The 13,783-nt window shown below is 46.4% G+C and overlaps 1 protein-coding gene across 1 annotated transcript in view; it reads left to right on the plus strand.

The window, feature by feature from the left end:
• The first annotated feature begins 1,253 nt into the window (after positions 1–1,253).
• LOC147459048 (uncharacterized) overlaps positions 1,254–13,783 on the plus strand; it is a 36,918-nt gene continuing 24,388 nt past the window's right edge. Inside the window, exons 1-10 of the mRNA XM_086510416.1 lie at positions 1,254–1,620; positions 2,982–3,065; positions 3,294–3,740; positions 3,852–4,056; positions 6,404–6,598; positions 9,572–9,602; positions 9,704–9,785; positions 9,880–9,974; positions 10,052–10,154; positions 10,281–10,365. Of these exons, the coding sequence (XP_086366542.1) occupies positions 1,447–1,620; positions 2,982–3,065; positions 3,294–3,740; positions 3,852–4,056; positions 6,404–6,598; positions 9,572–9,602; positions 9,704–9,785; positions 9,880–9,974; positions 10,052–10,154; positions 10,281–10,365 (1,501 nt within the window). The 5' untranslated portion in view covers positions 1,254–1,446. The remainder of the gene's footprint in view (positions 1,621–2,981; positions 3,066–3,293; positions 3,741–3,851; positions 4,057–6,403; positions 6,599–9,571; positions 9,603–9,703; positions 9,786–9,879; positions 9,975–10,051; positions 10,155–10,280; positions 10,366–13,783) is intronic.

The raw sequence follows: 13,783 nt of genomic DNA on the forward strand, positions 1-13,783 counted from the left end.
TGCGAGCGGAAAATCCGGTCCATCATTCTGTTGAACGTGGCAGGAGCATTTGTTAGCCCAAACGGCATCACTAGAAACTCATAAAGACCAAATGTCGTTCTAAACGCAGTCTTGTGCACATCCTCTGGGCTTATACGAATCTGATGGTACCCACTCTTCAGGTCTATCTTGCTGAAAATTGCAGCACCCTCTAAACGATCGAGAATATCATCAATGCGAGGAATAGGAAACCTATTCTTGATGGTATTCTTATTCAACGCACGGTAATCAATACACATACGCCATGAGCCATCCTTCTTCTGCACTAGGAGCACTGGGGAGCAAAAGGGTGAAGAACTAGGCTGAATCAGCCCCTTCTCTAATAACTCCTCAACCTGGCCCATAATCTCTTTCTGCTGCGCCGCACTAACCCTGTAGGGAGGTCTATTTGGTGGGCTACACCCTGGCACCAAATCTATCCGATGGTCCTCAGGTCTCTCTGGCGGCAATTGCGACGGTAATGAATCAGAAAAACAATCACTAAACTTTTGCAAAAATGCTAACCTTTCTTTATCTAACACAGATAAATTTGACTGATCACTATTTGAGACATCACGTGCAAAAATCAAGTACACAGAAAGATGATTCTTTATTACAGAAGTGATAGCAGAAGCAGATACAATAGGGACTGACTCTCCTCTAAGCTTTACGTCCAGGATATGAGTTTTGCCCCTATGCTGTACAGTGATCTTTTTGTTGTAGGCATCCAAGACTCCATGCACTCGGAACATCCACGGGATCCCCAACAAGGCGTCACAACCTTCCAGCGGCATGATGTAAAACTCTTCAGTGTCCACATACGACTGAATATGCAGACGCAGTTTTCCAATGATGGGAGTAACACACTCTGAGTGGCCAGGACATGCCAACCCTGCCTCTGCTGTGTACCCCATCTCTTCAGCTCTGATGCCCAGCTTCATAGCTAACTCTGGTGAGATAAAGTTGGCTTTGGCACTTGGATCAAAGAAGATGAGTGCCGTCTGATCCCTAACTTTACCCCATGCCCTGCATAACTCACTGGCATCTGTGCTGGGCCTGTCACCCACCATGTCTGGCACTAAACCTGCCGTGGGTTTTGGCTTCTTGCCTTTCTGGTCTTCTTTATCCTCTGAGTCAGCTGGCCTTTTCCTTTGTGGACAATTGATAGAAATATGACCAGGCTGCTCGCATATAAAGCATTTGTTCTCAGCCATTAGGACCTTCTTTTCCTCGAGCGACTTGCGCACAAAAGGCTTCCTTTTCTGTTTCTTTGCCTGCGCTCCAGAAGTTCCAGCTGAATCCTTGTCTTTGGTGACCTGTTCTGACCCCTGTGACGCATCAGGAGCCGTTCCCTCAGAGGACTGGTGGTTTTTGCGGCTGCTTCTTCATCAACTTGTTCTTCCAAGTGCGGTGTGATTGGCTGGGCCAATGTGTTCTAGCAAAGCCCGAAACGGTGGGCAGTGGGAAGAATTTCAAGTGCTCATTGCGACATCGCTGGGTACCCCCGTGGGAATGGTTCAACATATTTGTGTTGCCTGTGGTGCTTCACACGTAGGGTCCTTTGGGGCTTTGGTTGTCACTCTGCAGTTATTTTTTGATGGGGTAGGGCACTTTTCCCCTCCTAGTGAGCCTATTGTTGTATCTTGAGGGGTTTTTTCCCCCGTTATGCAGTCTTGTGATAGTTTGTAATTGCCTTCGAGCATTTTTGAGTAATATGAATGGGTACAAGCCCGATGGTTACTTGAGAGAGAGAGAGAGAGAGAGAGAGAGAGAGAGAGAGAGAGAGAGAGAGAGAGAGAGAGAGAGAGAGAGAGAGAGAGACGCTACGCAGCCTTATCTCTGCACGTTGTTTGTCATCCTCAGCTACTGTGGAGTGTAGCCGTCGCCGTGACCTACGTGGCCTGTAGAGTGCCTCCTGTTGTGCTACTGCGAACAAGCTGCTGCTGCGAACGAGCTCAACAAAACCCTGCTGCTGCAGCTGTTTCTTCATCCGATGCCCCCCCCCCCCCCCCCCCCCCCCCCCCCCCCCCGCGGCTCCAGCCTCCTCATCCCTCCCGCTTCTTGCCCCCACCCTCCCTCTGTCCGCCCTCCCGCTTCTTGCCCTTAGCATCCCTCTGTCCGCCCTCAGCTTCCCCAGCTCTCCGCATTCCGACCCCCCCCCCGCTCCAGCCTCCTCTTCCCTCCCGCTTCCTGCCCACACCCTCCCTCTGTCCGCCCTCCCGCCTCTTGCCCTCAGCCTCCCTCTGTCCGCCGCCTCCAGCTTCCTAGCCCTCCATATTCCGCTTGTCCCTCTTCAGCCCACCCCTTCCCGTAGGTCCCGTCACCTGTATTTTCCCCCCTTTCAACCTTACCTTACGCCTTATCCTCTCACCGGCAACCCCTTATCCTCTCACCCGCAACCCCTCTTCTCTCTCCTTTGTCGCCTCTTCCTTTCCCGTAGCCCTAGCTCGCAGCGGAGGAGAAAGGGAAAAAAAAAAGCAGCAGGTACAGCAGGGCGCAAGTACAGTGGTATCATGGCTCCTCTCTCTTTCACTTCGGAGGCAAAACAGGCCATTCACGAGAATATCTCTTGATTTGCTTCCAAAGCATTGATTGGCCGTTTTGTGGGCTACTGGCGTATCAGAGGATCCTTCAGAGATTGGATCGTTGCATCTATCCGGCTCCGAAGTGGTGGACGCAATGAGGACATTCTCCTTCTCGGCAGAAGCACATTTATGTTATTACTCTCATCAAAGGAGTGTGCTTCTTCAACAGTCTCCTCTCCCGTGCTCAGAGCACTTGGTATTTCTTGTTTAGTGGTATGCAGATTTTGACCTCTCTTCCTTTGAGGATAGATGCCAGGTTCCCAGGTTTCCAGTAAAACTCTCTTTCCCTAGGTTACCGCCAAAGTTTAGGGTGCCTCAGGTTCTTACACAGTTTGGTGCTTTGTTTGGCACACCTTTTCAGGGTTCTATACAACTCAGGTCTTCTACTCCCTCTTTGATGGTTGTGCTACTCAGCATTCGATGGACTTTCCTGATACTATCCGTTACGAGTGGGCAGACACAGTGCGTACATAGAGTTTAGTGGTGATGACAGGAAGTCCGAACCAATGTCTGAACTGTCATTTGATGGAGCATCTCGTGAAAGATTGTCCCACAGCTCAGACTTGGAGAAGCCAGCCTAGAGCCAAGCAACAGTAGCCACAGCTTCAGAGGCAGGGTTCAGAGAGTCAGAGACAGACACAACATGCAGGCAGTCAGGCTTCTCAGGGACAGAAGAGATCCCGGGCTTAGAGATCTTCAGGGAGGCTTCCAGTGGAGCCTCATAAGGTTTACAGAAGAAGACAGAAACCTGCAGAAGATATTCAGGCTACAGATAGACCGCCTGAGGAGGAGGTGCAGTATGTTGGGGCTAGTTTAGCTCCAATTGTTGAGGAGGTGGCAGTTGAGTCGCCATCAGGGGATTTGGGACAGCCTTCCCAGGTTTCTGATGCTCCTTCAGTTGTCCCTCTCACAGCAGATACTGGCCACGAAGTGGAAATATCTTCTTCAGTGGTCTGCTTTTCCTCCCCCTCTCAGATCCCCCTTTCTTTGTCTCTCTCGGATTTCTTCTTCGCATTAGGTCCGTGGAGATATCCAGATTCTCCTTTGAGGCCAGGTCCGCTTCACGTTGACATGGTTCTTTTGGTAGAGGGCTCTTCAGGGGATCCGGTTTTTTGGGGTACTCGTTCTCAGCCTATGGTGAGCTTCATGTTTCAGACTTTGCACGATCAGGCTTGGGATACGTAGTCAGTAGCAAATGCTTTGTATGATCAGATTATTTTTGAGGCTGAGAGATTCTTTGGTCCTCAGGTTTATCATCTTCTTTCCTCTCAGTTTGATGATGCTATAGGCAGGCTTGTGTGGTCGAACAGACAGTCTTTTTGGTCCTTGCCTATGGTTTTCTACATGGAGGCGGACAGACAGCCTCCCACTTTGATCAGGATATGGGACATCACTAGGGCAGCTATACAGTCTTACAGGTGGGATGTGTGGAGCTCTGTGAGTGGATGTTCAGGTCCGAGTGTCATGGTTTTTCAGTGATTTGGACAGTTTGAGATTACAGCACAATGTTTTCACAGAGGTGTTTTACAGGAGGTCTTAGTGGATGCTCGTATGGGATATAGGATGCTTTTACCCCATGGGTGGATTGTTGTCCGTTCTATGCCTTTTACTGTTCCTTTTGTACCATCTTTATTTGCCCCTGTGCGTAGGAGGCTTTTCCCCTTGTATATCTTGGAAAGGGGTTTTTCAGCCCCATCATCTCATGTATTATTTGGCCATTTGGTCTTATGAAGTAATGAAATGGGTCCAAGCCCAGTTGGCTTCGACATTAAAGAGAGAGAGAGAGAGAGAGAGAGAGAGAGAGAGAGAGAGAGAGAGAGAGAGAGAGAGAGAGAAATGAAATGTTATATTAACGTCTTCAAAAGGCCAAAATGACCTATGAGACCAATCAGTTACAAAATAGTGAATCTAATACCATGTCTGGGTACAAAAGAACTAGAAAAGAACTAGAAGTGGAACAAAATACTACTACTACTACTACAATCTAAAACTATGTGGGTGTAGCAGCTGATACAATAGGTACCCGGTAAACTGGATGTAACAGTGTGTGAAACAAAGATGGAAGAAATGGTGAGGATCCATCCTCATCTGCACTCTGGATGTCGAGAGAGTATGGCTCGAATCTTCTGTTGTAGTCTCCGTCGATGCTGTGTAGCTCCTCTCCTCAGTCGCGGTCGTCTGTATCTCTGTAGCTCCAATGCTCGGTCGATGAGAGTGCCAGTAGTGGTCGAATGAGTGTGGGACGAGCTCTGCAGTGGTGGCTGCTCCTCTGGCTGTCCCATATCTAGTGAAAAGAAATCTGTAATGTGTCTCTGGGACTGCCTCTCTCTAGCTCTCCCCAGTAAAGTGTCTCTATACCTGTGTAACTCAAGTAGATATAGTCCAAGACATCTCTGATCCTCATAACTCATGACCCTAGATAGAGGACCAAAACCCTCTCTGAATAAGCAGTGGAAACGCCCCCGTATCTCATAGAACACTGTGCAATGACATATGTAGTGCAACTCTGTCTCTGGCTCTCTCTGGCATAATCGGCATATCCTGCTGTTTGCTGGTATCCCTCTGAATCTACCAGTCTCAATCTCGAGCTGATGTGAGGATGTGCGTATCTGACCAATGGCACAACGCAAACCATGAGACATATGTGTGTCCATGTAGCTGGGTCGAATCACAAACCCATCTCCTGTGAGGTGGAGAAGATGCTCTCTATAGAAAGCCATCTTCGTGCTCAACTCCTGAGGCGGCTCTATCCATGTCCTCCTGGTGTCGAGCTGGATCAGGTCTTGACGAATGAGTCTAGTGATCTCCACCCGTGTAAGAGACAGCGAGGGTGCCTGAAGAGAATACTGGAAAGGGGGCAACCTGTCCATGGTGAAGCCATGCGTCTGAAACCATGAAGTCATCTGTGCATACCAGCATGAAGTGTCCCCCTGTAGAGCTAACTGTCTGGAAGACTCAAGGGCCAGTCTAGCATATCTGTCTCTAGTAGTATCCCATAGGCTGTGCACAAAGGACACTGATCTGGTAAGCGCCTCAATCTCCATGGGGGGGGGGCAGCTAGCTCTGCTCGAATGATCGCGTGAGGTACGGAGGCCTTGGCTCTAATCAATCGGGAGATCATAGATACCAAGGGCCTCTCCATACGTCTCCAACCATCCTGGCCTACAGAAGGTCCCCATACCTGTACCCCATACATCATAGCTGAGGCTACTAAAGTATCAAAGAGCCATAACTTTGTCCGAGGTTCCTGGAACTGAACCTGCGAACACATCCTCTCCAAGCCTCCCAAGGCCGCATAAGCTCTGGTCAGTCTAGTCTCTGCTGCTCTCCCCAAAGAAAACCTCGGCCCAGTGAAGACTATCCCAAGGTAAGTGTATGCATCTGTATACTCCACAATCTCTTGACCATACGTGAAGGTCGGTGCCGATCTCCTGAGAGAGAGAGAGAGAGAGAGATGGAGAGTAGAGCATTGATTTCCAAGTGTCTCATCTGAGGGTTATTCCCTGGGAGTGAGCCTTGGAAGACGTTCCTTCGATCTATAGTGCATCAGTCGGTCCCTCTTAGGGTTGGTACTTGGACTCCTTCCTATAGATTCATTTTCTCCGACGCTGCTTTACGTCCTCCTTTCTCTGAGTTTATCCGATATATACTGGGAGTATGGTAGACGCTTCGGAGAAGTTTGATTCATAGATTGCCGGTTGTTACAGAGGAGTTCCAGAGACAACCTCTTGTCTGGAACCCTAGAGTGAGAGATGCTGAGTATCGACAGTTGGGATTTCGTACACATGTGGACTAGGCAGCGTGGGATCGTGGCCCGGCCACCTCTTTACAGTCTTGGCTGGACGCCAGATTCTTGGATGCTGATTTCATTGCGATGCATTTTGTCATTCACATAGGCATGAGGGCTCGCATTTCAGAGATTGATGCTGCGATTCCCCCAAACTGGATTCGCGCTGCTACCACACAGTTGGCTGAGAGCCAGTCGTTCGAGTCAGGTTGGTGGGGTTTCTTTAGGGTCGCTCATGAGTCTCCCTCCATGGCTAGATCGGGCGATTGTTTCTTCTTGGTTCTGCAGGATTTTAGACTGGCTCATACGACATGCACCTCTTCCTTTGGTTCTGGTTCTTGGCAGCGCGTTAGTGTTGTTGGTGCCAAAGGGAGAGTGCACAAAGTTGATCCAGAGATACAGCTTACAAACATTAGCCTATGGACGCCTTGGATTGGGAGGGGAAGCCTTTGGCTCAGTTAGATTGGGACCCTGGAGAATGGTTATGGGTAGTTGTTTGTCATTCGGATCCAGCGGTTTCATTCTTTGAGTATTCGGTCCGTATTGGTAGAGCCATTTTTATTTCATCAGGAGTATATTAGGCCTACTCGTCTGCAATTTTGGCTCCACTCGGGCCTCTGTCTCATGCTTTTCTACAGCGCTTCTGGAGATTCATTTGGTCCGCCCGGATTAGTCGCAGGAATTATATACTTTATGTGGATGCTTGGGCACGGGGGATTAGCAGTTGGCACCTAGTCAGGTTGGGACATGACCCCACTTGCATGCGTTGCACAGATCAGGTGGTGGAGTCCTCTCGTCATTGTCTTTGGATGTGTACTGATGCTCAACTGATTTGGCGTGCTGTATGCGCTTTGCTTTCTCGGATTGGAGTATGTCAAGGATTTGTGACTTGGGGGGCAGTTGTGTGGCTATTGCAGTTTCAGGGTCCGCATCTCTTCTTTGAGGGTCAGGATTCTGATCCTGTTTTTAGGCTAGACATTGGCACTTACCATCGGGGCAGCCTGGACATGGTTCCTACAGCAGTCAGGGATACTCCAGATCAGCCTAGGGAGCCCATTTTCTCTACGGTTGTGTGCATCACTCTCTGGTGTATCGGGACGGCGAGATGCCTTCATGTTCTTAGCGATTAGCATTCGACAGTGGTGGCAGACACTCTGCGCCTTATCTGGTCCAAGCTGGTCCACACCTTGCGGAGTCAATGGGATGCTTCACAGGGCGACTCTAGGGCTGCAGAGCAGAGAGAGTTTGATTTATTACATACATGGGGGAGGTCAGCTCTGTTTTTCCACATCTCTAGTGGTACCATGATCTGGCACTATGCTGTTCCGCAGTGGTTCCTTCTTCACTCATTGCATCAGCCTCCTTGAGGCTCTCAATTTGTATGTAGCTGTGTTTCGTTGAGGTGCTAGGCTTTCTGCAGCCTATGGACTCACAATATGCTCTAATATAGCCCTGGTTACTCCAGAGAGAGAGAGAGAGAGAGAGAGAGAGAGAGAGAAATGAAATGAAATGATATATTCACGTCTACAAAAGGCCAAAAATGACCTATGAGACCATCACGGTTACAAAATGATGTATCTGATACACTGTCTGTAGAACTGAAAAGATGAAAAAACTATGAAAGAAAAACTAGACTGAAGGCTGTAGTGACAAGCTTGGGGGGGGGGGCATTGACTAGAGACTCTCTAGCCAGTACAACAATCCAATGATACAAACTCATGCACATGAAGAAACTGAGGATGAGGGAGCATCTGCACATCAGGGTCCCAAGATGTCCAGCATCGGCCGTTGGCGAATCTCATCAATGTCCTCCATAGTAAGCACTCTGGCTGGGCGTCTCCCATATCGTGCTAGAATGATCCTGATCCTCTGATGAATCCTCCGTCGATGCAGTGATGATCCTCGCAATCGCGGGCGTCTAGATCTCCCAAGCTCCATGGCCCTGTCAATCAGTATACCTCTAGTGCATGTAGGTCCTGGAGGCTGCTCTGGCTCCTGCTCCTCTGACTGGCGCGTCTCCACACGAAAGAAATCAGTGATCTCCCTCTGGGACTGTCTCCCCCTATCTGATCTCCTCAAGAGGCTCTCTCTGTGTCTGCGTAGCTCTAGCAAGAATAGCCCAAGGCATCTCTGATCCTGGTACCTCATAACTCGAGATAGTGGCCCAAAACCATCCCTAAAGAGGCAATGAAAACGGCCTCGTATCTCATAGTAAACTGGGCAATGGCATATATAGTGCAGCTCTGTCTCTGGCTCCAAATGGCATTACTGACATATCCTGGCCTCTGCTGGTACTCTGCTAAATCTACCCACCTCAATCTCCAGCTGATGAGGAGAGAGAGAGAGAGAGAGAGAGAGAGAGAGAGAGAGAGAGAGAGAGAGAGAGAGAGAGTGCCTTTATGGCACTGGCTAATGGCAGTTGTCCCCCTCTTCCCTGGCTATGTGTGGTGTGTGTGTGTGTGTGGTGTGGATATGTGTGTGTGTGTGGAGTGTGAGTGTGGGGTGTGTGTGTGTTGTGTGTGTGTTTTTATGTTTCTGTTTTTTCTGTGTGTTTTTGGGGATTAGGGTTTTTTGGGTGTGTGTGTTTTTGTGTTATGCTTGCTCTTGCTTTTGCACGCGAGGAGGTCTTTGTCTTGTCGTGGTGGCTGCTACACTTGTCCTGCTCCAGGCTGTTGCTCTTGCAAGCTGTACCTGCTCCTCCAGTTGGTTCTTCGGTCTTCGGATGGTCTTCCTTGGCTGCTTCTTCATCAATTTGCACTTCCTGCTGTGTGATTGGCTGGGCCAATGTGTTCAAACAAAGCCCGAAACGGTGGGCTGTGTGAAGAGTTTCAAGTGCTCCATTGCTGAATGCCCCTGCGGGAATGTTGTTAGGTAGAGCTGTGCTGCCTGTAGTAGCTTTACTCAAGAGCCCTCTAGGGCTTTGGTCGTCACTCTGCAGTTCTTTTATGTTTGATGGGGCGGGGCACTTTCCCTCTCCTTTTGTGTCTATTGTTGTATCCTAGGCAATCGATCAAGTGGTTTGAATATAGATGGGAATCTCAACAAAACAGAAACCAAAGATGTTATTGCACATTTTTATGATGTTTCCTCTCATGATCATCAAGCTTTAAAGTCTGTGCAAGAGCAAGGGTCAATTTCTCCAAAAGAAGTAGTCAAGTCTGCTTCAACTTCATTCGCTAAGCACTCTGCCATTTTGGAGGAGACATTGCTAGGTGCAAACTCTAATTTGTACTGCATACTCAGATATTGTAGTAATACTTGGGTTTGATATTGAAAGTAATGAACACTTTCTGTATTCAAAATTCTATGTCAGCTATCGTATGCGCTCGTACACTACAGATGGGGTAGATATCAATGTGAGAGATGAGTTTCCAGAAGTACTGATTGAATCTCAGGTGAAGATAGATGCTGTACTAGTATGGTAAATCTCAAAGATTGATTCATTTAAAGTAACATGATCCCATAATCCTAACCAGTGCTTCTATTCAGGAAAGTTTTTCTGGTCATACTAGCCCAATTTCAAGATGCCGTTTTTCTGCTGGGGGTGGTAATATTGCCAGCGCTTCAGTTGATGGAACTGTAAGGTAATCATTAAATTTTGTTGTTTTTAACTTGTGCATAGAGTCATTAGTTGATGTGCTAACTGGTTCTCTTTCTACAGAGTTTTGAACTCTGATTCAGGATCTTCAACCTCAAGAAATGCGACCATCTATTGTGGGAAAGAGGTCTTATCTCTAGAATGGGACTACAAATCTGACCGCTTGGTATAATAGAACTAATCAGTTTTTTTTGGTGAAGTCTACTTTATGCATCTCAAGTCATCAAATACTCGGGTTGAACTTCTTATCTGAATATTATTTCACAAGTTAGCATGATCTAGCTGCTCATAGGTACAGCTGAACAAGGTATTAAGGCCTGGAATGTGGATGCAAAACGAGTGGTTTGTGACTTCAGTACTGACACTGCATATCCACGGTAAGGTGTTGATCACCTCTTTGTGTTATATCAATGGAAAGAAAGAAAGGCCTGCCAATCCAGAAGATATGATTCATGTGCATATTGCTTACACATGCATGTCTACACAAACATATACATCACTTGACAAGATGTAAGGATGTTCAGAAGAATATTCACGTCCTGCATACGTGTGTGTGGGCTCATGTGCTGTGTGCTTGTCTATGCTTGACTTTCATACATTCTCACTGATGTATCCCAGTAAGCATATATTGTGTGTAAGGCATGTAATATGAATGGGTTAAGGGATAAGGCTAGAGCCTAGCACAAAGCCAAGAAAAGGGGTATGTACTGCATATGCATAGTTACCAATACAATTTTTAATATACATCAAATGCTTATGGTAAAATCATGTAAAAAACAAATCAATACTCCATTCGGTTAGCGTGTTTTTTGGTAATTTTCTCATGGGTCTAATAGAGGCATATTAATAGTGAGGCGCACAATCTTTGAAGAGGGCTTGTCCAAGAGTAATGTGAGTCCAAGTGGCCATGCCACAAAGATAAGCGTTGAATCATAATCCCTCCAAGCATAGTCCAAACATTGTGAGCAACACCCAAAGTTGTATCATGTGGGATCTCATCCTCATGAATATATACATAGCATGGAGGCATTGTCGTCTCAATAACCAACTGAATGATCAGGTGCCTCTCTTCAGCTCCTCGAGAGCCTATCAAGACTGCAAATTTGGCAAGATCCTAGAAGTTGCTAAGCACGTTGGTAGCCTCAATGTGGCTCAAGTGATGGGAAAGTATCAGAGGATGAAAACTTTCCATCTCCTGATCAGTTGTGTTCATCACTATGTGTTCATCCCTATTCGTTTTCTCAGCTTTTTGCGCACTTTTAGCGGTTTCAGCTATCTGTTCATGTGGTGAAGGGATAGCATTTGTTTGAGTTGGGTTTCCGGTCTCATGCTGTAGTTTTTCTCTCGGCGGTTCTAATAGAGCTTGTGCCGTCTCGATCATTTTCTGACACATCTCTAGTCTCTGCTTTTCCAGTTCTGCGTTTGGATATGTCAACCAACGTTGTTCCTGGGTTTGAGTGTTCTTTACTCTTGCTTCGTAAGCTCTAATCAGTGCCTCCAATGGTTCGTGTATCTTTCAACTAACACCGACCCGTCCGAGCTCACACTTGTTGTTTTTTGTCTTCTCCTTTTCATAGTCATCTTCTTGAATTCTGTTTTGACTCTCTAATTTTTCTAATCTCTCTCTCGATTGTCTTAACTCTTCTGCTAGGATTGCTTCCTCACGTTCTTTTCTCACTTTCATCCTTGCCTTCCTAGCTTTCCATGTATTACGTTGTCTTCTTGTCGCGCTTGGAATATCCGTTTTAGGCTCTTCACTTGATGGGGTTTCAACAGCTTTTTGCGTTTTTAATCTCGTCATGGCTTTAACATGCACAACATTATCGTGTTCGGAGCTGCTTGGTAACTGTACGATCGACTCATTATTTTTTGCATCCTTTGCTACCCTATTTGGGTTCTGTGGACAATCACAAATGAAATGATCTGTGGCACAACCGAGGCAATAAACATTGATTGGCACAACTTCTGTGTGTGGACAATCGTTTATCAAATGGTTACCACCACATTTATTACAGCTTAACCTCGTTTGTAGGGCTTCTGGCTTTTCTTGGTGGCTGTAAGCAGGTTGACACCGTGCTATACCTCTCTCTGCAATGAATCTCAACGTTTTTCCGTCCATATTATACCTATTGGTTGGGCCGTAGGCCGTAATGGTTGTTTTGGCCTTACCATTCCCTGTGCTCCATATCCCGTTTCTGCTTCTAAAGGATAGTATCTCCTACGCTCATTGTAATACACTGGGGTCATTACTAGCGGTTGCATCCTCGGTTGGCCCACCATTGTTGGGTTTCTCAATCCTATAGGTTTGACCTCTGACATAAGTTGTGGTTGTCCCCGGACGACTGGTGTTACTCTCTCAAAACCTGGGGGTACTGGGAATTTCTCGTGTGCATACCTTGGTGCTTGTATAGGTGCTAGTGGTCGTTCATAGAGCCTATCTCGCACGGACCCTATGTAGTAGCACTCCTCTGTTGTGTGATTGGTCCAATTCTGATCTTTCTCATACCACATGGGTTCCCTAAATTCTGGCTTAACAATAGGAGCAAGTCTTTGAACCAACTCCTCTATTAGCTTTTCTTGATCTAGATCAAATCCTGTGGTTGGCTTAGTCGTGGACTCTGTTGTATGTGATGAATCACTGTACTGAGAGAACGAGTAGGCCTCATGTATGTGATCTCCTAACCATAGCATTAGACCTTTTGTAGCTTCTTGTCTAAGAGTTGCTAATGGATTTATCTCCATACGATCTCCTAACGAGATGTGTTCCCTTAATCTTTGTTGGTTGTTCTGGAGATATCGGCCAGATCTCGAATACAATACTCATTCTCGAGGAGTTTGACTTTCAGTCTTGGCAGTTTGTTATTCCTAGTTTTTGTGGTCAAAAGTGATCCAAACTGAATGACACTTGGTTAATGGGATTGTTTGATCAGATGGAAGACTTCTGTCAACTTCACTAAGAAATCTGTTCCAGATTTGCCAAAAAAGACTATATATGCATATAATGTCTTTTTTCACAGATTTTGGAGATTTTTTTTCTGTTGATTCTTTGTGTCACCCTAACCCTCTACCAACTCACAAAAATCAATTTGACCACTGTTTGTGCAAGCTAAGGCCAAAGTAGGCTTTTCTTGTCAATTTCCTACTTTTGACTTTTTTTGGGGTCAAATGTGCTCTAAATGATATGAAATTTGAAACACAGGCTCTAAACAACAAGTCAAAAGGATCTGTGTTAGCAAAAATTCAAAATTTGCCCCAGATTTAGGGTTGAGACATCATACGCGTATAATGTCACTTTGCCCAATTTTGGTCAAAAGTTGATATGTAAGCTGTGCACTATGTTTGCAAGAAACTTGTCAAGTCAAAATTTGAAAATCATCCCCAGAGTTGCCAAAAGACATTATCGGAAAACAGGCTGCAAGAAACCATACGTGCAAACCAAGAAGGCCAACAAACAACTTATCCCACATCAGACCCACTTTTGGGACCATTGGTCAATGTATTGTTAGCCCAAACAGTTTTGAAGTCTCTGTACAGTTTCTATGCAAATTATGTGCAGTTTGTTGCAGAATGCAGTTTCAATTTTTCAGTTTGCAGAATGCACTTTCAATCTTTCAGTTTACAGACTACAGTTTCAGGTATTTCAGATTGCAATGCAGTTGAAGCAGTTTCAGGGTTTAAAGAGGTACAAATGCTCTCTATTCTTTTGATGGGTGATTAATGGCAAAGAAGAAGAAAAAGTGTGCTATTTGTCAAAAAGATGGGCACTGTGCAAAGCAATGTCCTTACGTGTGCAAG

Source organism: Adiantum capillus-veneris, chromosome 4, assembly GCF_014529385.1.
Source record: "Adiantum capillus-veneris isolate H3 chromosome 4, ASM1452938v2, whole genome shotgun sequence".
NCBI classification, from domain to species: Eukaryota; Viridiplantae; Streptophyta; class Polypodiopsida; order Polypodiales; family Pteridaceae; genus Adiantum; species Adiantum capillus-veneris.